Source organism: Tiliqua scincoides, chromosome 2 (assembly GCF_035046505.1).
Source record: "Tiliqua scincoides isolate rTilSci1 chromosome 2, rTilSci1.hap2, whole genome shotgun sequence".
NCBI lineage: Eukaryota > Metazoa > Chordata > Lepidosauria > Squamata > Scincidae > Tiliqua > Tiliqua scincoides.
The window spans coordinates 242267569-242292471 of NC_089822.1; the positions used below are offsets into that span (position 1 = coordinate 242267569).

Below are 24903 nucleotides of genomic sequence, written 5' to 3' on the forward strand. Positions count from 1 at the left end.
GCCTCTTCCCCCTGCAGGGCCGCCGCTTACCCGGCCGCCGCCGCTGTTGCTGCTGCTGCATTGTGGGAAGCGGCCGCCTGAGCCGGACCCACCTCACTCGGCGCCGCCGCCCAGGCCGACTCCCGCCGCCGCCGCCATGGGCGCCGTCACGGACGGTGAGAGCCGACCCCGGCCGGGCCCCGTCCCTCGACAGGCAGGCAGGCAGGCAGCCCCCCGCCTTCCCCCTCCCTCGGCCGCGTGGCGCCGGCCACGCCGCTCCTTCCCGCCCCGGGACGCAGCGCCCCTCGCCCACCCTCGCCTGGCTGGCAGGGCCCGCAGCCCTGTCCGGGGGAGGAAGGCCGCGCCGCGCCGCTCTCGCCTCCTCCACACACCACACCAGGGCCAGGGGACGGTGTTGGTGCTCTGTGGAACTCCTTGCCACAGGGTGTGTCTGGCCTGGGCGCCTTCACCGTCTGTCTCTCTCTCTCTCTCCCCCCCACACACACTAGGACCAGGGCACAGAGTCTTACTGGTCTGTGGAACTCCCTGCCACAGGATGTGGGGATGGATCTGGCCTGGGTGCCTTTACTGTCTCTCTTGATGTTCTTTCCCTCTCACACCACACCAGGACCAGAGGACAGCCTCTGAAACTGAGTGTTGGGAGAGTCAGGACAGACCAAAGAAAGTATCTCTTTACCCAGCATGTCATTAGTCTGTGGAACTCCTGCCACTGGATGTGGGAATGGCATCTGGTCTAGATGGCTTTACTGTCTCTCTCTCTCTCTTTTCCCTCTCACACCGCACCAGGACTGGGGGACATCCACTAAAACTGAGTGTTGGAAGAGTTAGGACAGGCAAAAGAAAGTATGCCACTACCCAGCATTCAATTGGTCTGTGGAACCCCTTGCTGCAGGGTGTGGTGATGGAGTCTGGCCTGGATGCCTTTACGGTCTCTCTTGATGTTCTTTCCCTTTTCACACCACATCAGGAGCAGGGGACAGTGTGTAATTGATCTGTGGAACTCCTTGCCACAGGATGTGGGGATGGCATCTGGCCTGGATGCCTTTACTGTCTCTCTTGTTTTTCCCCTCACACCACACCAGGACCAGGGGACGTACACTGAGTGTTGGGAGAGTTAGGACAGACAAAAGATAATAATTTGTTTACCTATCTTTTAATTAATTGTCACAGGACATAGTGATGGCATCTGGCCTGGATGCCTTTATAAGGGAATTGGACAGATTTCCAAAGGTAAAGTCCATCACGGGTTACAAGCCGTGATGGGTATGCGCAACTTCCTGGTTTCAGAAGTAGGCTACCCCAAAATGCCAGGCGCCAGGGAGGGCACCAGGATGCAGTTCTCTTGTTGTCTTGTCTGCTCCCTGAGGCAGACTGTGGGCCACTGTGAGATACAGGAAGCTGGACTAGATGGGCCTTTGGCCTGATCCAGAGGAGCTCTTCTTAATGTTCTAGTTGTGAACCTATCTACCATTTGGGCAGTCAACTCTTATTATTGTTTTTATTACTACTTATTACTGTATTATTAATTGTTGGTTCTTATGTTATTGGTTGTCTTACAGTAGTGTTTCTCAAACAGTGGTACAGGTACCACCCATGGTACTTGAGGTGGTGTCTGGTGGCATTAAAGGGACCCCTGGACCCCTGCCATCCAGCAGCAAGACCTGAAATGAGACACAACAAACAACAGTAGAAGGCTCAGCTTCGTGGGAAAAGCTCCAAAGCATACTTTTCCATGCTTGAAATAGTCTTCCAGTTCACTATGAGGGCCCAGTTCTATCCAACTTTCCAGTGCCTGTGCAGCCACAATGCAACCCTAAGGAAAGGGAATAAACATTCCCTTACCTGGAGAAAGTCTCTGTGGCTGTCCCCCTACCATAGGATGCAGTGCATGCACCATGGGCACAGCTGCACCGGCACAGGAAAGTTGGATAAAGCTGCATTGCATCTGGCCTCTAAATCCAGAAGTAACTGGTGATGATGTCATGGCCAGTACCATCAGTGGTACTTTGAACAGGTGGACCATGTGAAGTGGTACAGCGGAGGACAAACGCTGAGTAAGAGTGTCTTTGTTGTTGCTTCTGTTAAACAATTGGGAATCAGAAACTCTTGGGTATCTACTGCAAATCACCCAGAAATCTATCAGTAGATCCCAATCCACTTTCTACCAGCCCTTGTTGTAAACAGTCTAGCATGGCATTTCTGATGGTGTGCCAATTTAACTTGTAGGAAATACTGCATGGGCTGCAATATTATGCATGGTTTCAAATAAGTAAACCCCACTGAGTAATAATAATACTGGTATTTATATACCACCTTTCTGGTCACCAGATTACTCCTCTGACTTTATTCAAGGCAGTTCACATAGGCAGGCTAAGTGAGGAGTTTTAGAATTTGGGTGTTTGCCTTATGCAATGACAGTTTTCTCCTGCAATAAATAAATTGGCATTTCTCACTAAAATTTGTTGTTCTATTATAGATGAAGTTATTCGAAAGCGGCTTTTGATTGATGGAGACGGTGCAGGTGATGACAGACGAATTAATTTGTTGGTGAAGAGTTTCATCAAGTGGTGCAACTCAGGATCACAAGAAGAAGGGTATTTGTTTATTATCTAAATGGAATGTAGAAGCAATCTAATTCTTTGTAATGTCTGATCATTTTTATGGAGGATTATGTTCAATGGGAGATCAATAATTTATTTCCAAAATTCAGGATCAAGTATTTTAAGAAAAGCACTGTGTTGCAGTCTGTATGATCTTCTCTGAGGTTTGTTCTTGTGCTGCCAGGACTTTCCATTCTATGCATTGGACATACTGGCTTGGAGCCAAAGGTGCCCTTCCACTAGCAGAAAGCCTTTTTCTCCCACAGAAGGACTGTTCCTGTTTTAGCAGAAGATGTTGCATAAGAAAAGTGGCCCCCAAATCCAGAGGAGTTCCTCTGTTTGTACATGTGCTCGTGCAGAACTTTGCACACACTTTCACAAACGTTTCAAAACGTTTAATACCCTAGAAAAGTGTATGTGCTAGATCTTAACTTATTCACCATGGTTCTCGCACTGTAATGCAACTCCCAATATGTCTTGGTTCTGCACAGTGAGGAGTCTTCTCATAGTGCCTTCATTTTCATTTCATCTTTCTGCTCACAGTTCTTTGGATCCAGGCCTCTGTATTTTGTCTCCACATCCAATTGCTCTGTAATTACCATGTGGAATGTGGTTGAGCAAGTGTTACAGGCACCTTGGATACTGACTGTGACACGAATGGCAATGACACACCATACGTTCTCATTCTTAGATCATTGAGTAACACTTTTGGGGGGTGGGTGGGAATTTTATTTCTTAACATTTTAGAGGTTGAGTGTTTCCCCACCATACCATTCAAACACAGGAACGTTAATTTCACCTTTTTAAAAAGTGATGAACTCTATCAAAGTCTTTCCCCTTTTATCAAAACTTTTGTCATTTTATTCAGTTTAATTCCTTGAAGAAAGAAACTGTGTGCTCCCCCTCTAAGATTGGAAAACACATCTTTCTTTCAAGAAAAAGTGACAAATGAACAATACACTTATTGCCAACATTACATCACTCCCATCAATTACCTATAAATATTATACTGTTGCCTTTGGATGGGGACTTCCAAGGCTGTCTCACAAGAGCTAAAATGTGGTTGGGACAAGCATTCACTGTTGGCTTAGTTGAGCCTGAAACAAACTTTACTAGAGATAAGAAGATCTTATGAGACAAAGCAATAACCTCAATTTAGAACCCAATTTGAAATGTGGTGTGTGTTTTTCTGTAAGATAACTGAAAAAGAGGTTGGAAATGCTACCTCACTTTATTTGAGTAGCTGCTTTGGCTGGAGCACCTGCCCTGGACATTTCAGTACCTGAGGCTGCTGAGGTTACAGACTTACCTGGTAGTAAGCCCCATTGGGCCTAGTGGGGCTTACTTCTGAATAAACATGTATAGGGATGCACCATGAGACTACAATCCTGTGCACATTTATCTAGGATTAAGAAGACATGGTTAGGTTTCTGAATTAATATAGTCAAGAGTGGACTGCAAGTGGTCAGGGTAGATATGAATCACACATACTGTACACATGATTATACAGTAGCACAAATGGTGGCAGGTAGTATTTTAGATTGGGTTTGTCTAAAGAATTAATTACACTAGGGAATCAAGCACAGTACCCTTTTTACATTTATTAATTGTTGATGTGGAGATCGAAGCAGCTGCTTTCTGTCTTCTTGGCAGCAGTAGCAGCAACTTGCTTCTGACCACCCTTCACTTCTCAAGCATTGGGGTGAAAGGAGACTTGTTCTTCCTTATTGCATGCGTTCCCTCCCTGTAATTAGTTGACATAATGGGATATTTACAAAATAATCATTTCGTAGCTGTGATAATATGTTAGTAGGGTGAACGAATTGACTTTACAACAAATGTTTTGCATGATGGTTCCAGTTTTGTAAAACTGGTAATTACTTTCCCGAAGAGACCAGAAAGAACAGGTAATTTTGAAAGTAGGTATGGAGAAAAAGCATCTCATTTATGTTCATTCATATCAAGTTTCAGTCCAGACTAGTATTGTCCAGTACTTTGAGAATCATTGTATCTCGTATGTAAGATATCAACTTCTTGACGTGCATTAATATCACTTCCTTGTCTGTTTTTTAGCTACACTCAGTACCAACGCATGCTGAGTACCCTGTCACAATGTGAATTTTCAATGGGAAAAACCTTACTTGTATATGATATGAATCTCAGAGAAATGGAGAATTATGAAAAAATCTACAAGGACATAGGTAAACAACATTGTTTTGTATTAATTTTTGAATCGTATTTTATGTGTCTTTTTTAACTATTTACTACATTGTTTTATATTTTGTAAGCTGCTTTGGGTGCCCATTTGAATCTTCTTCTTTAAGTCCTTTGCTGGCACTTGGGAAGCAGTTTGACCTCAGTCAATATATTCCTGTAGGTGCCACTTAGATCTGTGTGTCATTTATAACATGCTTTTACTCTTTGGGATTGGTGGAGAGATTTCTAGCCTCCAAATAAATCTGAATAAATTGAATACATAAACAAATAAAATTACTACTGACTTAGTAGTTTAGTAGTACGTCCCCCAGGAACGTACACCACCCACCCTCCCCCATCCCAGAACACCTCCTTCCTGTCCTCCCCACACACACCCCTGCACTGGCCTAGTTTGGCCAACACAAACTAACCCCGTCCCAGGCCTGCAACAGCGTGGGGAGGCTAGCACATGTCTGCACCAACCTAATTCCACTTATATCAGCATGAAAGTGCTTTATGGCATCTTTGCGATGACTTTGGGCCAGCCCAAGAGCTCCTTTGGCTTGCACCTTCAGTGAATCAATAGTTTTAGTGAAACATATGGAGCTTTCTGACAGTTATTACAACATTAAAATGCACAGAGTAGCATGATTTATAGACACACATAGTTTTTGGAGATAAAATTTGAAAACCAGATGTTTTACTTAATGTTTCCATTTACTGTATATCTTTTCTCTGTTTAATAAATAGGTATTGTATCATTTATAGATTTGTGCCAAATTACTTTTTATTTTATTTCTCTGAAAGAAAATAGTATTGTCGCAGCACATGAGAAAATTGCAGAATGCAAAAAGCAGATTCTTCAGGCAAAAAGGATACGAAAAAACCGCCAAGGTAATTTTGTCAATAGCAATTGTAACTTTTGTGCAAAGGGGCAAACCACCATATGTCGTTAAATGCTTGTGACAAGGCTGCTAAACATGCCATAGTTATTTGTAACACTTAAGAAAAGTTTGGTTTGATAATTTAACTCACAAATAACTTGAACAAACCACACCTGCTCTTTTGATGGTTTTCATAGTGAAATAATGTTTTCCTAAACAGGTTTGGGCTACACATTATGAGCTTAGATAGTGTTGAAAAAATTTCAATATAACTTTCTTTTTGACTTGTGAACCTGCAGTTGGTTCTAGGTACAGCCAACCTTACAGCAATCTCAGGAAGTTTCAGTCAGATTCTTATCACTTCCAGTTTTACCCAGGCAGATTGACTACAGTTGCTCAAGCAACATGTGCCTTAGTTTCCATTCTGGTGGCTAACATATTTTGGATTGAGGCTTCTAAAATTTTTAAAGAACATCAGGAGTTGTATTTATTTATTTATTTATTAAGAACATCTGGATTTGGATTGATTAGGGCAGCGTAATCCTAACCAATTTTCCAACACTGATGCAGTTGCAGTATAGCCCTGAGATAAAGGACAAACATTCCCTTACCTTGAGGCGGCCTCCATTACTACCTCTCTATCATAGAATACTACCTGTGTCCCATTGCATGGTGGCATCGGTGCTGTGGGTTAGAATTGAGCTATAAGTTAAAGGAGTAAGAGATTTGATAACAAATGTATATGAATTTGTGTCAAGTCAGTGATAAAGAATGGATGGTTAAGAATTGTCACTTTAGTTTTTGTACACTGATTACTCATAGCCTTCCTACTTGTTCTAATGGCACAAACTCACCACACTCATGAATATACATGACTTAACACTCCTAAGTTGGGCTGGTTTGGCTGTGTAAAAATGCTTTTTGAGATTGACTGAGGGAAAGATAGGAATCTGCCATTCTCAATTATAGTTTTTGAAGATACAGGATTTTCCAAATTCATATTTATTTGATCTAGAGAGGAATGAATAAATACTTTACAGTCACCTGGAAAACAAGTTATAATAGGTTGTTTCAAAAATAGTGTTAATGGAAACAAGATGGTGGGAAGAGACTTTTGATGAATGTCTATTAGTACAATTTCTTTAATTGTCCATAACTGCTACAGTGGAGTAGCACAGACTTGCTCCTTCATGCTTATTTCTATTCTACTACATCGTAATTAATTTACAAGAAAAGGGTCAATAATAATAGTTTACTTATACAAATATCAGTGTTCTCTGGATAGCAGTTGTTTGCACTCCCAATCCAGCTTGATATATTATTAGTTTTAAAAATTACTTATATTACTCAAGTTAGAACAGGTTAGGCGTAACTTAGAGCACAATCCTATTGTTCCCTGTCCCCACCAATGCAGAGGTGCTGAAACGGCAACTGTTGCATTCTGTGTGGGGGGGACGACAGTTGCAGAGGTCTCTGGCACAGAGAGGTGGTATACTTGAACCTGTAAATGCACTCTGATTTTTATTATAACCTATATGATGGTTTTAATGTGATTATCTGTACTTATTATTTTTTTAATTTTGTAAGCTGCCTTGAGTACCTCTTCTTGGGGAGAAAATTGTTTAAGGGCCCAATCCTATCCAATTTTCCAGCACCGGTGCAGCCACAATGCAACCCCAAGGTAAGGAAACACATGTTCCCATACCTTAAGGAGGCCTCTGTGACTGCTGCCCCACCATAAGATGTAGTGCATACCCTATTGGCACCGCTGCAGCAGCACTGGAAAATTGGATAGGATTGGGCCCTAAATTGTTTAATTAAATCTGTCTTCAGGTTGGGGAAGCCTATATAACTAAAGAAATGAATGTATGAATGCATGTTCTTCCAAGTTTATGATATTGGAAGAAAGCTAGATATGGTCCTAATAATGCTTTATTCCTTCCAGAATATGATGCTTTGGCTAAAGTAATACAGCACCATCCAGACAGGCATGAAACACTGAAGTAAGTATGGTTTTAACATCTGATACAAAATATTAATAATAATAATTTATTGGAGAAACTGTCAGATTAAAGACTAGTACTATACTTTGGCAATCACTATTATGGCAATAGGACAGGATAATTTGGAGGTAGAATGTATAACTGAACCCAAAATATTGCATATTCACATATATGAAATATGCCTTGACTTGTAAAGTAACTTTAGGTAACGTTATTATGGTCATAGTCTCTGTGATCATGCCCAGAGGTATAAACCAATTAATATTGCCTCTTGTCCTGCTTTCTCTTCCATCCAATTAGTGTGCTTTTGGGGCTGTGTTAATGTGTCTGTGTTTCTCTGGTACCTGACAGCTGAAATGTGGATTGTATCAGAAATTCCTTGTGTGTCCTTACTCCTTGTGCCCCCTCCAGATAATGTGTCACTGCCCATATTCTGACAGAGAGAAAGGGCATCATGCTGCACCACACTTTTCTGTTACAAAAGATTGTGTGTGCTTTCAGTTCGTTTGGATAAGAGATTTTCCAGACTCCGTTTGAAATGGACTAACCTAAAAAAACTAATTTGGGCTTAATTTGATGGGTCCAAATCAACTTGTTTTAAACTTGAGCTACTTCAAAGCCCCAAGCCTCATTGCAATACCAATTATGTCATTCCAAACAAGACGAGGCCTCCCTAATCCTTTTGCAAGTCTCCCCATGTACTGCTGTCCCTTTTCCTCAAACTTATTAGGCAGTAGTGACACTGAGAACAGCAGCTGTTCCAGCCTTATTAGGAACCCTAGGACAATGCTGAGACATCATCTCAGGTGTCAGCTTAATAGGAATTGTAGTTACCCATGGCTTCTGGATTCTTAGCAATGTATTCCATAGCCAAATGAAGGCTGAAGTAGCAGTCCTTCTTGTCACCATGACTACCAGGTAAGTTTCAGCAAAAGAACAGGCCAGCTACAGGGAAGATGTGGTGGCCTCCGTTTGTCATCTTGTCGGTTTCAAACTGGGGAAGTGTGCTTTGAACCGTGCAATTCTGAAGGTTGGCTACATCATTAAATTAATCAGGGTGGCTTAATTTTTCAAGTCACACATTAACCGCTCCCATAGTGCATTAATGTACTCCAGCACAACAGTTGAAATCACTGCACTATATACACTATACCAGTGATTCTCAAACTGTGGGTCGGGACCCACTAGGTGAGTCGCAAGCCATTTTCAGGTGGGTCCCCATTCATTTCAATATTTTATTTTTGATATATTACACTGGTACGTGACTGCATTTGAGGAAATGTTACAGATCTGTACTTTTAACAGGCTACTATGTATATGCTTTTAACAATGATAGTCACTCCTGGGTAAGTGTGGAGGATTCCAGCCTAGGATTCCAGCCTAGGACTGTTAAAAATTTTCTTGCTTGATGATGTCACTTCTGGTCATGACATTACTTCTGGCGGATCCTGACAGATTCTCATTCTAAAAAGTGGGTCCTGAGGCTAAACGCTTGAGAACCAGTTTACTATACCATAATATTCATAAATAATGTCTTTTGTTTCCCAGTTGTTTGTAAAACTGATGCGTGATTAAGTTACAATACTGCACATTTAGCAACAATAAATTTAATCTGTTCTCAGGCAGTTAGAAGCTCTGGGTAAAGAACTTCAGCATCTTTCTCACATCAAAGAAAATGTTGAGGACAAAGTAAGTTTCCTCTCCCCACCCCATTCAGTCATGGAGTCCTGTATACATTTAGATACATGATTATTCATGAGTACAGAATGGAAAGCAAACCTTTTTTGTTTTGTTTTAGCTGGAGCTGAGACGAAAGCAGTTTCATGTTCTTTTGAGCACCATCCATGAACTTCAGCAAACACTGGAAAGTAAGTTATTCTGGTAGCACACAAACATGTTTCAAAATTTAGGAAAAAAAGTTATGTTTTAATTCCCTACCAAGATCTCACTGATGATGTGACTTGCTTTCTTTACCTACAGATACAAGACTTGTTCAGACAAAACATTACTGATCCCTCAAATAATATTTTGAAATATCAGGATCGTACAGTAGGCTTGCACACTCCCTCTCCTTTCTCACCAAATACACTATGGTTCCCTCTCTTACCCCCTTGTTCAAATCATAATTTGTGCAGTTTGGATATAATAACAAACTGTTGTTGTTTAAACAAGGAAGGAAGGGAATCTGAGTGTGTCAGGGGGCAGGAGCAATGTGATGGCACATTTCCAATCCTCAAACCATGATTTGGAGGATTGGGGAAACTATTTCTGAATTAACCATAGACTTGATGAAATCTAATGGTGCTGCATTTGTAAATAAAATGGAAAAAAAAATTGGGGTATGTGTTTATATTACTTGACATGCACAATTTTCACTTTTATGTTATTATGAAACAATGGTAGCAATAACTTTTTTAAAAAGTATATAGCACCATATGGGTGGGTGGATGCTTTACAAACAGCGAGATGACAGATCCTTGTCCCTAAAAGGCAAATAAGCCAAATATATGTCAAAGAGGCCCACTGGGTGCAACCCATGTACAGCACAATCGCTATGCTGTGCTGCCAATTATAATGGTAGGAAAACCTTAGTGAATCCATCATATGCTAATACTAATTAAGGTATATGTGTTATGTTAAAAATTCTAATGAAATATTTTAGAGCTTACAGTAATTGAAACAGAACATATTTCAAAGCACATATCAATGGTAGCCCTGAATAATTTTCTTATCTTTATATTAGAGCACTGAATATTATCTCTTAAGTAATCTCAGATAATTGGGTAATCAAGAACAAGAAGCTTAAAAAAATTTTTTTAACCTGCTTATTAGTTTTAGTAAGTGTAGTATAGTAGTAATTTGTCTCTAGAGTAACAAATGGAGCTTTGGCTTCCAAAAATATTGCTTTGTTCAGTTTCACCTTACCAAAAGCATGCCAAGATATTAACAGAAGTAGTCCAATAAAATATTTCATCATAACTTCAATATGGCTACTATTCTTTCAGATTCTCATCATCTGTGCTCAAAGTAATATCAGGACATGACTTTTTCTAACAAACATTCATTCTGACTGAATATTTTTAAATAATTGACACAATATTTATTGCAGATGATGAAAAGCTTTCAGATGCAGAAGAATCTTCAGACACTCCCATGGAAGCAGAAGATAAACAATAGATGGGCTCTGAATGTAACTTAGAAGTTTGCTTTTTCTGAAACAGATTAATATTTAGAATTTTTGGATTTTTTTTTACTTGTGTAACAAGAAATGAAGTAATGCTTCCATTGGTGTGAATTTGTCTTTGAAACATTTGTTTTCCTTTTTATACAATATGTTGCTAGACTTGCAAAATAAAATAATTTTCTGTCTTGAAGTCGTACGATGTGGAAATGTTAATATTTCCAAACTAGGCTACCACTAAGTTCTCAGTTCATATGTGTGATGTATTTTTCTATAGACAATGATCTGGTCCTGTAGTTCCCTTCCCATGCTTAGGCGCTTCTGTGCACCTCCAGAACTACTTCATAAGAACATAAGAACAGCCCCACTGGATCAGGCCATAGGCCCATCTAGTCCAGCTTCCTGTATCTCACAGCGGCCCACCAAATGCCCCAGGGAGTACACCAGACAACAAGGGACCTCATCCTGGTGCCCTCCCTTGCATCTGGCACTCCGACACAACCCATTTCTAAAATCAGGAGGTTGCGCATACACATCATGGCTTGTACCCCGTAATGGATTTTTCCTCCAGAAACTTGTCCAATCCCCTTTTAAAGGCGTCCAGGCCAGACGCCATCACCACATCCTGTGGCAAGGAGTTCCACAGACCGACCACACGCTGAGTAAAGAAATACTCCACCCAAAAAGACTTTCACATTCACTTCAGTTCACAGTGTATTTCATAGTATGTGTTGTAAAAGACAACGGCATCTTTTTAGCATTCCCATACCATATAAAGTGCTACCGATAAGAAAGGGAACGTGCTTGTCTTCCTATCTCATTGCTTTGTATCACATCGCATTGCATCATTGAAATCTGAAATACTCTATTGTGAAACTGCTAAACCATGCCAGCTGTAGTTTCAATATACAGATCTTTCTGACTTTTATAATAACATGAAATCTTAATCTGCGTTTACCATCTCAGAAAGGTGTTAGCAACAACAACTGCACGGGAAGCACATATTTTTCAGTTTATGCTTCTTTGTAGTCCTTAAGGAAACCCTTTGAAACTGCTTAGAGGACTGAAGTATCTTGTCTCCCAAAGACTCACACTGTTGTAGCTCTGCACTTCTGAGAGCCAATAATTGTATGGACTTTTCACTGATATTATCCAAGAGATTATCCACCTAGTGAGAAACAAGAATTGAAAAGTGTATAAAGGGAGAAAAGAAAATTTCTTAGACAGAAAAATAAGTGGTTTTAGGGTGCAGTCCTAACCCCTTATGTCATTACTTTCCAGCACTGGCATAGCGGTGCCAATGGGACATGTGCTGTATCCTGCATTTGGGTGTCACTCATGGAGGCCTCCTCAAAGTAAGGGAATGTTTGTTCCCTTACCTCAGAGCTTCTTTGCCCTTATGTCAGTGCTGGAAAACACTGACATAAGGGGTTAGGATTGCACCCTTAGGGCCCAATCCTATCCAACTTTCCAGCTCCGGTGCAGCTCCAATGCAACCCCGAGGCAAGGGATCAAATGTTCCCTTGCCTTGTGGAGGCCTTCATAACTACCCTGCCATCATAGGATGCAATGCAAACCCCATTGGCACAGCTACACCTGGGCTGGAAAGTTGGTTAGGATTTGGCCCTTAGTCAGTTAAGAGATTTTCAGCCCAATCCTAGGGTTGCCCCACTGGCAGAACTTCTTACTACTGTAAGAACTAGCTTTATGGTTGCTTTACAGCAGCCAACACTGATGGAACTAGTAGGAAGGCTGTTAGAAGGGGTGGATCCAATGTGCTGATGAATTGCTGGTGCAGGTCTGAGACCCGTGTGGGGCAGGAGGCTTACGGAGGGTAAAGGGAATTTAAATCCCCTTTCTAAAGCCTCCTGCTTCACCACCACCACCCCACTAGATACAACACACACCTTTTTATTTTTTACAAATGTGAAACACAAATATGCTAATAGATGTCCACTGTATCCCTCAAGGCAATTTTGGACTCAAGAGGCCTCCTTGGGCCAAAGAAACATTTGTTTCCTTACCCCAGAGAAGGCCCCTGAAGGCCTAGTGGATCTTCTTGGACCTGTGTCATCTATGTAGCTGGTTCATGTCCAAGTAGATCTGTGAATGGGGATCAGGCCCATGAAAGAAGCTAGGATTTGGTGAACACCATTGCTGCCAAATTTGCCCCATTTATCCCCCTTCCTGAGCTTGATCCACTCCCATCGCCTCCCTGTTCTGCCCCTCACCACCACCCTCCTACCTCCTACGGAGTCTTACCCGTGGCAGTGGGCAGACCTGGCCCTGACTGCTTCTAAGGATGACTAGGCTGCACTTTCTGGCATGCCACAATTGCGACAGCTGGAAAGTGTTACACCCCTGCAACATGCATCCCATAATGTAACAGATGAATAGGATTGGAAAGTCAGTCTCTGCTGTGCTCTGATACTGTGCATGTAGTGGAACATACTTGTGGTTAAAACAAGTTCTTAATACCCCCATGGCAGGGCTTTTCAAACGGGTGTCGCGATGCCCCAGCCTGTGGGCCCTGGCCCCTGCCCCCTTAAGGGGCGGGGGCAGCCTGGAGGCAGGGAGGAGGCAGCGGCATGATCCCTAGGATCACGCTGCTCAGGGGGGTTGCAGGGGCTTGGGTACATGTAAGCCCTTGGGAGCCCTGCAGCAGTGAAAGTAGATACAGAGCGATTGCACTCCACTTGGCCCAGAGAGTTTGAGAACCACTGCCCCATGGGGTTGTTTGTGGTAGTAATTAGTTAATGGATTAGCACAACTGCATTTTTATCTGTGATTACTGCAGCTTTCATGGTGCTTTGTGGCTTTTAACAATTCAAATCCTTATTGTACTAAAAATACACCGTTTATTACAACATGCTAAGGTTGCATCAGATTAAGTCTCAGGGTGATTTATAAAAGGGTATGTATTTATTGAATTTATTTTATCTCTGTTCCATACTTCAGGTTAAAAACCTCTCAGAGTAGCTTACCAAAATTAAGGCATGGATGCACAAAATCCAAAATCACAATAAATGTCTTCATCTCAAAAGAGTGCCACAGAAGTGTTAGTTGTATTTACACAACTACACCATATTCTGGTTCAGTATAGTTCTGTAAGTTTTTTTTTCCCCCTTAAGAATCAAATGTTGCTCTGCAAATGAGTTTTTAGGTGAGAAAAAAGTGCTTATTTCTGGGCATCGTCTGCTTAATGATATCACTTCCTGCTTAATGACGTTACTTCCAGCCCTTAGCAGCAGCCATCAACGCTGTTTGGCCTGTTATATGAAATGACTTTTATACCCCTGAAAACTCCACTAAATTCAGCAGGACCTGCTTCTAAGTAATGTGTTTAGGACCTGGGAGGAGGTGACAACTGAGTAGAACATAGATGCTTAAAGAAGAGTTTCTATGAGCTGACAAAGGGCTGTATTTCATGATGTAATTACTTGCATTTGAAGCTTTCCTATTGTCATGTCTGAATGGTACCACATTGGGGGCATACTTTTCTTCTTGAACACTTCGAAGTTTTTCTTTTTTGCTGAATATGGAGTCTGTGGACACACAACAAGGAAACATTTCAGTCAAATCCAGGTCCCTGCATAGTTTTCATTCTTTTCTATAAATGACGTGTGCTGGGTGCATGTAAACAAGACAATTCCCATCACACACACAGAAGTTTTCCTTCCTCACACATCACAAAATGAGAATGACACAACATTTATGGAGCTCCAATCAGTAAAGTGCTGTTAAAAAAATATGTCCCATATACCGCCTGAACATCATCATTCCCTTGTATATTTCACTTGACTGCTGTATCTAGTTGTCCTCATTTAATAAAATTATATACAACTTCTGATGTCCCCACGTCAAAAAGATTATTATAAAATGAGAGGTAGTACAAAAAAGAGGAACTAAATCTGTCATCCTATATACAGTTTCCTGGGAGTAAGCCGCATTGTACACAATGAGAATTACACAATATAGAATTGTGTTGTAATTATATTAGGAGAGATTAAGAGGGCCTATTGAAAATGAAAACTACATGCAGTTTACCTCTGACAGCTGGATGCTGGAAATGCAGGGGATAGCCAGCATTGCAGAGCCCTGCTAGCAAGTACCCCAAGATGTCTAGTGGGCTACTGTTTGTGGTGGGATGCTGGGTTGATCAGCAAGGCAATTTGGTGTTAAACGCTCAGGGCACTGTACATGCAAAAGGATATATGAGAGCATGTCATGGTTATTTAGGTACTGGCCAGAACTTTAGGTGCATCTGCCCTCTGTGCTGTGCATCTTTTACCACATTTAGGCACAAAATTAGTTTTGAGTCTGACCAGCAGAGGGCTGCAACAGCTCAGTGTGGACTGAACTGTCAGGTAGCTTTTGCATGGGATTAGCTCCTGGAGACAAGGAAATGAAACTGGCAAACAGGAGTCCTCCAGAATGGCTTACAAATGTCTAATTTTAAGGTTGCTAACAAAATTTGTAGGTGCTTGTGTTAGTCCATTAGGAAAAGCAATGTTTGGTTTAGAGAAAAATTGAACTTCCCTTTAAATTTGATTTTGCACAGCCTCAATAGACAATGTAGTCCTACAACCTTTTTTCCTAATCCACAGGGTCTGCCTGGTTTATTAACCTTTTCTCCCACAGGTCAAGTAGCTGTATAATTGGTGAGAGAATGCTTCCTAATCCACAAGACATCTGCATTGCATTAACCTTTATGCCTCTGTCTTTAGCACAACAGTGGCAGAACACAGATTAGATTAAGCACTCTAGGAACAATGTTCATGCAGCCAGATGACAAAAGGAGGGGTATATGCAGATATTAACACAGAAACTCCAGTTCAAAACCAGCTATTGTCCACTTCTATGCACAGTAAATGGATTTTGGACATCCCAGTTTTAACAGCTTGGTTGAAAAATCGCACACACCAATTGTACAAGCCCTGAATTCCCTAAAACTTAGTGTGTGCAATTAAAAAAATGTACAATACAGATTGAGCCTCAGTAACTCATGTGGATGGCAAAAAAGGCATTAAAGCAAATCCATTTAAAAAAACAATGTCCCTTTGCTGGGCGATTTAAAAGCAGCCATGTTGACCTTTGTGATGTAAGGTAGAGTCATTAAGAAAATCCATCAATCAGTCTTTCTCCAGGTACTTAGAAAGCCAGCAACCCCTCCCTTCTCCCAGAGCAAAGTGATAATCTTTCAGGTACTCAGGGGGAAGGGAGGGGAGGGGTCAATGGCTGAAGCTGAAGCTGCCTGGAGAGTGAATGATTGATGGGCTGTCAGCTGGCTGCCCTCTCATTAACCAGGCTATTGTTAAATGACTGTTTTCCTTTAATTTAAAGGACGCTGTGTGTTTTTTAAACAGAAAAATCTGTGCATAATTAGGTTATATCTGTCACTTGAATGACTGTCTCTGTAACAGTAAGAAAAGCAGTTTTTAAAACTGATTTTAAAAGGGTGCATTTTTCCCCTTCTCCAGGGATCAGCACCTTTCGTCTCATCTGCAGTGGGCATTCCTGTTGAGTCAAATCTGTGTATAAAAAAAATCCATATATAACAAGGTTGGACCTGTACTTACTTACTTACTTACTTACTAACTTTCAAACACATTCCTAATGCAAACTGCACTTATCTTTGCAAAATTTGCACTATGGAGAGTTGTGGCAAATGGCTGCAAACCAAATGAATGTGCAGATATACTACTGTCAGTGTGTGAGAGCAGAGGAAGGGATGTTCTTTTACCAGCAAGCACCTGCACGCCATGTCAGAAAGTGGCATGGACCTTGACAAAGAGACAAATGCCTATACAAGCCCATGACCTCCCACTGCCACTATTTGTCAGGGACATGCCTTATTTTTTCCTTGGTAAAACACTGCCTTTATTTGATCTCTTTATCTTTTGGCAAAAGCTGGGTGATGCCTTTTAAACAGATGGTTAGTGTGTCCACCAACATACACTAGACTTTGTCGTAGTTCAGCCTTCTCTCCTAGCTCTGTAATGGGTTCACTTAAAAAAAAAAAAAGCACACAGATGTGCAGTGCAGAAGCTTCCCTACTGTTCCCTCAATATAATTGCCTATTCAGAGTAAATGCTGCTGGATTTGTTTGAGTAGTAACTGTTCAATAATACGTACAAGCAGATCCATTCCGAGATTAGCACAGCATTCCCTAAGCATGTTTATTCAAAGTAAATCTCATTGAGCTCGATGGGAGATTTATTTTCTAGTTGGTGTGTTTTGGGATTGCCGCCTAAATATTTTATTAATGAAATAGCCTTACATTTCATTATGTAAGGAGGTCTTACAGGGCAGGAGGTCTGGCTCAGTTGGTAGAGCTGCTGCTTTGTATGTCTGAAGATCTGAGGCTGCCAGTTCGAAACAACTGGAAGTACCTGAGAACTGACGACACGCTGATATACTGATGAGCTGACCCTCAGTGGCAGAGAGGAGTTGCCGTCAAGTGGAGCGTGGGAGGCGAAGGGGCAGAGAGAGACCAGACCTGGAAGGAATCCAGCTGGAACGAGGAGTTCTATGAAAGACTAGAACTATTCAATTGTAAAAATCCCTATGGGGTTTAGAACAGCCTGCCTATGTAAACCGCCTTGGATTAAAGTCTGAGGAGAAATCTGATGACCAAAGAAAGGCGGTATATAAATACCTGTATAAATAAATAAATAAATTGCTGAAATGTGGTGAGATGGAGAAGGGCAACACGTGATGACTCAGGCAGGGACTGGACAACTGGGGATGCCACATGAAGCTACATGGCCCCAGGTCTACTGCTGCCACCTATGCTGAGGTGCACTAAAGAAAGGTCCCTTTGTGCAAACCACAAAGTACAAGACTTCCAGTTTTATTTAAAGGGACCATGTGAATGAAGGAGCAACTTTGTTCATGTGGTTTGGGTTTATGCAGTTCTTATACATAAAGCTGGAAGTCCCACACTGCCTGGCTTAGGAAAACTGCAACAGAGCAGGTTAAGGAAGTAGATGATCCAATTTCCACTTGCTTTTAGCAAGAAGGGAGAGAATAAACGAAGCCTGCATTGGTGGAGGGATGGAGAGAGGCAGCAGCAGACTTGGGGTGAAGGGCACCCCAAATCCACCACCCCTCACTCTCCACTATCTGCAACTGATGCAAAGTGCATCCTCCCTCTTCAAGGCTGGGCTGGACCTGGTCTCAGCATGGTAAGGACAGGGACGTTCTCAGTAGGCAAGAGTGCCCAGGTTTTCCATTGTGAAATGATGGAGAAAATGTAAGTCCTTGCTTTTTATGATCAGCTCCTAGTTTTGATGCCTACCTTCTCCAGTAAAGAGGATCTCAAGTAGCAATGCTAGAAAATCTTTGGGATTGGTTGCCACTCAAAAACAACACTTAAAAATACAAACAGTTTGATTCAGGGCCAAATGAAAGCCTATGAGACAATCATGTATGTTGTATCTATATGGCTGCCTCATTTGGAATTAAAGCAGGGGTTCTAAAAGAGTGAGCCCCATACCCATGTAACCTCCCTGCGCACTGTTGCTTTAAGCGTACTTGAGTCCAACCCACTTCTCTCTCTCTCTCTCTCTCTCTCTCTCACACACACACACACACACAGAGCACAGGGTGGGTTTTCTGTTTATCCTTCTACAGTGGTCTTCACCCTTTTCATGCCACAACCACAATCAATCATGAGAATAGGGACCCACCACCAATCCTGCCCCCTCTTGGGACCTCATTTCCCCTACCTCTTTTGTCTTCACAACAACCCTGTGAGCAGAGCCCGCTTTAAGACGTGCAGAGCAAGAAAGTGAGAATAGGCTGTTCAGGGTTATTATCAAAAACTCAATTTTGATAAGGCAGTACCATTATTGGATAGGATCCAAGACTTCTCTTGCTCAAGCTTAGAAAGGTTGTTGCAAACCCCCCCCCCCCATGAGGCTTCATGACGCTATTAAGGTCTGACCCACAGGATGAAAAATATTGTCCTTCTGGATTCCAAACCCTTTAGTCACATATGGGATGGATCCCCCCCCCCATTCCACAGCTCTAATCCAAATAGCCTCCCCTCTTGCAAGAAAGAAATGATGTTGGGAGTTCCAGTCATTCAACTTGAATGGAGCCTCGAGTTCAGCCCCAACTCTGTATTGGTTTGTATTTATTTATAGTGCTTCTACATTGCTTTTCAGCTACAAAAGAGTTAATAATAAAGAGTTAATAAACAAGAGATGGATAATTTAGGGTGCATAAACAGGCAGCTCTTTGCAAAAGTCATTGTGTGAAATGACAGCAACTGCAGCATGAACAAAACAGCTTTTTGTTTTTGATTTTGAGATAAGTTGCACAGTGTGGTTATGTTTGGAGCAGCTGGATTAGGATTTGGGAAGATATTTAGGATCCTTAGAGTAATTGTTCTGCAAATCTGTGAATTTTGAGCTCTCAGATTGATCTGCCTTTGATGAAAGAATATCTGCCTTAATTGTGCTTGTTTCACACCTGTGCTTTGGTTTTTAGTTAGTTGAGTTTAACTCACTTGTAAGCAATGTTGACATTTAATTGCATGATAAAAATGATTTTTGGTAAATATAGTAGTGCTTTGTAAGCATCCTGCGACAGTATTCAAGTCAGGGTTTTGCGAGAAGAGAATGGATAGCAACATAGATTCTTGTTGAAAAGCGGTATATAAATATTCATCATTGTCGTCGTCGTCATCAACATTATAAAGAGGAACAGATCCATTAGCTAACACACAGGTAAGACACAGGATTGAATCGACTGCAAAGCTGCAATATAACAGGGCGGGAAATTCAGCATATTTGTCCTTGAGTTGCCTGTTACCTTTCGGATTCCAGGTGGCAAAGACACCACTGAGATGCGTCTTGTCATTCGTCTTGCCTGCACAACTGTGTTTGTCCCATTAACGCTTTCTGCATGTTCTTCGACAATGTCCACATCCAGATGAATTGCTGTTTCAAAAGAAGAATGGGGAAAGGACAGAATGAATGAAGACCAAATAGCTGAGTTCATCGATCACTAGGTCAAACGTGTTATCTATTGCTATTTATATGGGAATTGATGGGCTGCTTTTAGGCCTACAACTTGATGCGTAAGAGTAAGTAAAGAACTCCAATAACAAATCATAAAACAATTACACCAGCGATTTTCAACCATTGTGCCATGGCACACTGGTGTGTCATGAATGGTCTGCAGGTGTGCCGTGAGAGTTTGGGGGAGGGTCAGTTATTAGTAGGACCAATGGGGGTGTGACCCACCGACAACACGGTGTGCCTTGTCAATTTTCAAAAAACTGATGGTGTGCCTTGACAATTTTAGCACCTTGAAAGTGAACCATGAGATGAAAAAGGTTGAAAATCACTGACTTACACAATATAATAATTAAGAATTTTTCCAGCCCAAAAAAGCTGGTAAAAGGATCTGCAAATAAAACCGACAGTCTTATGAAAACCACAACAAAACAGGGGGAGACAGTTAACCAATTCTGAAAGCATGTCTAAATAAGACTGTCCTCACCAAACAATAAGAGGTGAGTGGTCAGATTTTCCAAAGGAAGGATCTTCATGGGTAGTCAGGATCATGTGGGAAGAGTTAGTTGTTTAAAGGCCAATTTATGCATTTAAAGCTGCAATCCTATACAGTGGGCCTTCGGTATCCGTGGGGGATCCCACCCCCCGCCCCCGTGGATACCAATTTCTGCAGACATTACAATTCATGGATTTTGTACTCCCAAAACACGAGCAAGTACTCCCAAAAAACTCCCAAGTACTCCCTGACACGAGCAGAAGTGTATTCTGCTCTGAGAGGTGTTCTGAGGTGCAGAGAGGCCAAGTGCCGTCTCCCTGGGCCTCAGGAGGCCTCTGGAAGACCCGGACACCTCCGGGAGGCCTTATGAGGCCCAACAAGCCTGAGCATGGCCTGCCTGAGCCTCAGAAAACTTCCCGGACAAAACCTAAGACACTTTGGCTCATATCTGGGAGGTTCTTGAGGCCCTCCTGACACAGGGCAACTGCGTTGAGTCAAATCCACTCATGCCAGACCTGTGGATAAGGAGGACCAGCTGTACAGATGTACTGGAAAGTTGGATTGGGTCGGGCCCTAAGTCTTATTGTACTCAGCGGGCTTACTTCTGAGTAAAAAAAAAAAACCCATCATTTTCAAATTGATGTAAATTATGCAAGTTATCTAGTGATAACTTGCACTTTGAATGGGGTTCAGAATCAAACCTGGAGCAACAAAGAATTGAATGATGTTGGAGGAACATGCTCTGAAAAGCAGGCCTCCATCTTCGTTGCAGTCCAGCATTCTGCACCAGCTGCTACTTTTGAACCCTTTTCCAAGGCAGTCCTATGTAGAATGCATGTGTCTAAAAGATGTACCTGGAAACAGCTTGTGTAAAATGACCTATTGGTGTAGCAGGTCAATTACCATTCTGAGGAAGCTTCTTTTTCAGTTTTGGAAAGACTTTTGGATAAGAAAATTCCCTAATAGTCCTGGGAAGGAGATGGTGCTTGCTGGACGCAGCATTTTCTTTAGATATCGCAGGGTTTGGAGGGATGCCGCCTTGCAAGCTGAACTTTTTGCTTGTTTTTTGATAGAAGGGAAACATTTTCCTCACTGTTGCCCTGAACTGTTTGATAAAGTTCTTTTTCTTGCCCCTGTCATACTCAAAGTTTTTGGAGACTTTAGGTGACTGCCTTTGAGGGATCAGGGTATTCTGGTTCACTGAATTAGTAGACATGATTCTCTGCCACCTGAAAGCAAATAAAGGAAATGGCTCAGTACTGATGAGTCTGTGAATAAGGTTCTAATTTTTAAAAAACAAAAAGAAGACTGTACATTCATTTTCCTTTAAATTGACTCTCTGAATACTGGGTCGCATTTTTTATTATGTCTTAGCACCTCCTAAGAAACAAAAGGGCTTTAATTCAGGGGCAAAACCAGGAGTGGCATCAGGATTGGCACATGTCTTCCAGAGGCAGTTTAACAAATGTGCCCCCTTGCCTAGTGCGGTGCCAGCCTCTCTTCCTCCCACTCTCTGATGCTCTAGCTCAGCACTCTCCTTTCAACCCCTGGATTGGAAGAGGAGACAGAGAGGAAGAAGCCATGGAGAAAAGTAGACAGACAGGGACGGGTGCCCCCCCCCCCAAAAAACTAATCTACTACCAGAGGCAACTACTTCAGTTGGCCTTATGGATGGGCCAGTCTCAGGTGGCATCAGAGATCAGTGGGTTTGGCCAACGAGCCATGCACTTCTGAAGTCCAACCTGGCCAGGTCAACCCTGAACCCTTAGTCTTAGTGGCAGGGGCAGCATACAATTCAGGAGGTAAGCCAAGGGCTTTGTGGGATATAAGGTGCAGGAAGGCCCCATGAACCTGGCACCAGCACTGGGTAGAGAACTCGGTTCAATCCCTGTATCTCCAGTGAAACTGTCTCTGACTACAAGATACAAACCCACCCCCCCACCCCCCAAAAAAAACAACCTCAGGCTTGTTCTAGAGATGCAGCAGAATGAGGTGGTCTAGTGTCTCAGAATCCTGAGAGGACAGAGACACTAAAGTGGCTGGAGTAGCTAATAGGGGAGATCGGTTTTGAATACGCCCCATCCAAACAAAACACAAACCCTGCACACAAAAACCCAGCTCACCTGGGCAAAATGTTCTAGTCCAGCCCACTCCCTGATACGCCAGTTTTGTACCTGCAGCAAGTGTTTCATAAAGAGAAGCATTAAATGATGTGATTTTTCTCACCAGCCACCTGTCATCTCAGGACCCAGTCCTATCCAACTTTCTAGCACCAGTGCAGCCATAATGCAGCCCCAGGGTAAGGGAACAAATGTTCCCATACCCTGAGGAGGCCTCTGTGACTTCCCCCCCACACCGTAGGATGCAGCGCAAGCCCTATTGGCACAGCTGCACCGGCATTGGAAAATTGGATAGGATTGGGCCCTCAGTCTCCTACACGGGTAGACCAGGTCTCCTACTGGGAAGTTCACATCCCCCAATCACTTGGAAGATCACTACCCCCCAATCATATCAGCCAGGAGTGGATCTGATGGATCAATGGTCTGACATAAATTAAAAAGGCAGTTTTGTTCCTCAGGTTATGGTTTGATAAGGCAAAAAGATTGCCTTACAATATGCCAAATGTATCAAATATATCCAGACAAATCCACAGTGTAGATAACTACTGAATCAAAAACACATTAAAATGGTTAGTTATGATTGCTAATGTCCAATATCATAACACAATTGCAAATCTGCAATTGAATCTTACTGGTTCCCATGGCAAATCATGCTATTTTATAAGTTGCGCTCTTATTACTGTCATTCAGGAATACCCCCAACACCTCCCCATTATACATAATGGTAAATGTTACTTTTAATAATACATTCTAAAAACAAAGTTATTTTAATTCTTGCTGATGGATCGTAAGGATATGATAGCACACAAACCTTGCCACATTCTGTATTATAATTTAAAAATCACTTTCACTCACCTTTTGGCCCCCTTTCTTTTGACTTGGGCTGCTTTCTTTTGAGTTTGCTGTGTATTATCACTGGGCATTTCTTCTCTGTTGCTCCTAAAAGAACTGGCAAAACATCTTTTCCTATGGAGCATAGTTCCTTCCCATCAAGATACTTGCCCAGTTATATTCCTGGCATTGGAACTTTACAGCTTGAATTCTTCCTTGGCTTGTAAGGGATCAGCCCAATTGCAATGCAAAATAGCTCTATTTATGATCATTACACCAAGGTGATAAATTTGCCAGAGCCCTGACAAATTCCACAACATGCACCTAATCATAGAGGAATAAATTCCTTAAAGATATGATACATTTTTGGAATTAGAACAAAAACACTGCTCAAAGGGCCAGAAATAAAATCTGTTTAATTCCTTCATGTCCACCAATAAGGTTTTGGAATCCCAACAAAGGCTCCCATTTTCTCTTATACTTCAGAGGTTTTCTAGATGTCTCTTGTTCCTTTAAAATAGCTTTTAAAGGGTGTTAAGGGGGCATACTGGATATACCCATGTCATATTTCATCTCAGTTCTTTCCCCCTTGATATTCAATGCTGCATGTTGTCCATATAAATGTGTTGTTTTTTTTTCCTTTTCAGAGTTGCAATTTATTTACTTATTTATTTCTGTAAAAATGTGTTTATTTAAGTAAAAAATGGAATCTATATGAATCACGCCATACATACAAGATGCAGATACAAGATACAGATACCTACCAAAGACTAAGATGCCCCTGTGTCATGGTGCAAACTCATGGTCAGAAGAAGAAGAAAAGCAGGGGAGGGCAGAGGAATTGTTAGTAGAGAAGCAGAACAGGGAGCAAGTGCTTGTGTTTTTTCACTTTCCTCTTCTTTGCTTCAGATCAGGCTCCTATTCGGTTTTCTCCTATATACAGCATATCGCAATTGCTTATTGCTCTTAGCTGCTGTGCTGTTATTTTATGAATGTTTTAGGACCCAATCCTATTTAACTTTCCAGCACCGGTGCAGCCGCAGTGCAGCCCCAAGGTAAGGGAACAAATGTTCCCATACCTTGAGGAGGCCTCTGTGCCTGCTTCCTTAACATAGGAAGCAGTGCATACTCCATTGGCACAGCAGCACCGGCACTGGAAAATTGGATAGGATTGGGCCCTTAGTTGTTTTTACTCATGTTTTGTCTTCATGTTGTTGTCTTCAAATTTCGCAGGAGTATATGTGCTATTCCTAGTAAGGCAGCCTTTTGTAATTGGTTGATGGTACTTGTGCTCTTCCCAATGGCTTTCAAGTACTTTTCATCATAATGATGATGATGATGATGATGATTTAAGAAGAAGAAGAAAACTGTTGTATGTGTACTGATGCATCACCTAATTGGGCGCTCTGAGCAAATATGGTCCCTGATTGCATGGACCACTTACAGCGCAATCCTATACATGTCTACTCAGAAGTAAGCTCCATTAATTTCAATGGGATTTACTGCCAGGTCTACATACTGCCAGGTCTCTTACTCAGGTCTGTCTACTCTGTCTGCTTCTGTCTA

At 42.0% G+C, this 24903-nt stretch overlaps 3 protein-coding genes across 3 annotated transcripts in view; 1 reads left to right on the forward strand and 2 right to left on the reverse strand.

The window, feature by feature from the left end:
• ATXN7 (ataxin 7) overlaps positions 1-59 on the reverse strand; it is a 136196-nt gene extending 136137 nt beyond the window's left edge. Inside the window, exon 1 of the mRNA XM_066615005.1 lies at positions 31-59. The gene's annotated coding sequence lies outside the window, so the exon portion shown is untranslated. The remainder of the gene's footprint in view (positions 1-30) is intronic.
• Positions 18-11011, forward strand: THOC7 (THO complex subunit 7). The gene is made up of 8 exons (XM_066615009.1): positions 18-155; positions 2477-2594; positions 4674-4801; positions 5604-5690; positions 7626-7683; positions 9306-9372; positions 9482-9551; positions 10793-11011. The coding sequence occupies exons 1-8, from the start codon at positions 137-139 to the stop codon at positions 10858-10860; spliced, it is 615 nt and encodes a 204-aa protein (XP_066471106.1). The 5' UTR covers positions 18-136; the 3' UTR covers positions 10861-11011.
• An 826-nt stretch (positions 11012-11837) lies between these two features.
• On the reverse strand, positions 11838-21602 carry C2H3orf49 (chromosome 2 C3orf49 homolog). The gene is made up of 5 exons (XM_066612521.1): positions 21290-21602; positions 21124-21126; positions 19685-19812; positions 14305-14409; positions 11838-12032 (listed from the first exon to the last, which is right to left on the reverse strand). The coding sequence occupies exons 1-5, from the start codon at positions 21600-21602 to the stop codon at positions 11838-11840; spliced, it is 744 nt and encodes a 247-aa protein (XP_066468618.1).
• Positions 21603-24903: the final 3301 nt, after the last annotated feature.

Bases quoted from the DNA above. Each gene is read 5' to 3' on its own strand.
- THOC7 (XM_066615009.1), top strand. The intron at 7,684-9,305 runs GTAAGTATGGTT...ATCTGTTCTCAG, and splicing joins GACAGGCATGAAACACTGAA to GCAGTTAGAAGCTCTGGGTA. The intron at 9,552-10,792 runs GTAAGTTATTCT...TATTTATTGCAG, and splicing joins ACTTCAGCAAACACTGGAAA to ATGATGAAAAGCTTTCAGAT.
- C2H3orf49 (XM_066612521.1), bottom strand. From the start codon at position 21,602: ATGTCTACTAATTCAGTGAACCAGAATACCCTGATCCCTCAAAGGCAG. The intron at 14,410-19,684 runs GTAACAGGCAAC...GTGTGTCCACAG, and splicing joins TGCCACCTGGAATCCGAAAG to ACTCCATATTCAGCAAAAAA. The intron at 12,033-14,304 runs GTAATTACATCA...GTTTCTCACTAG, and splicing joins TAGGAAAGCTTCAAATGCAA to GTGGATAATCTCTTGGATAA.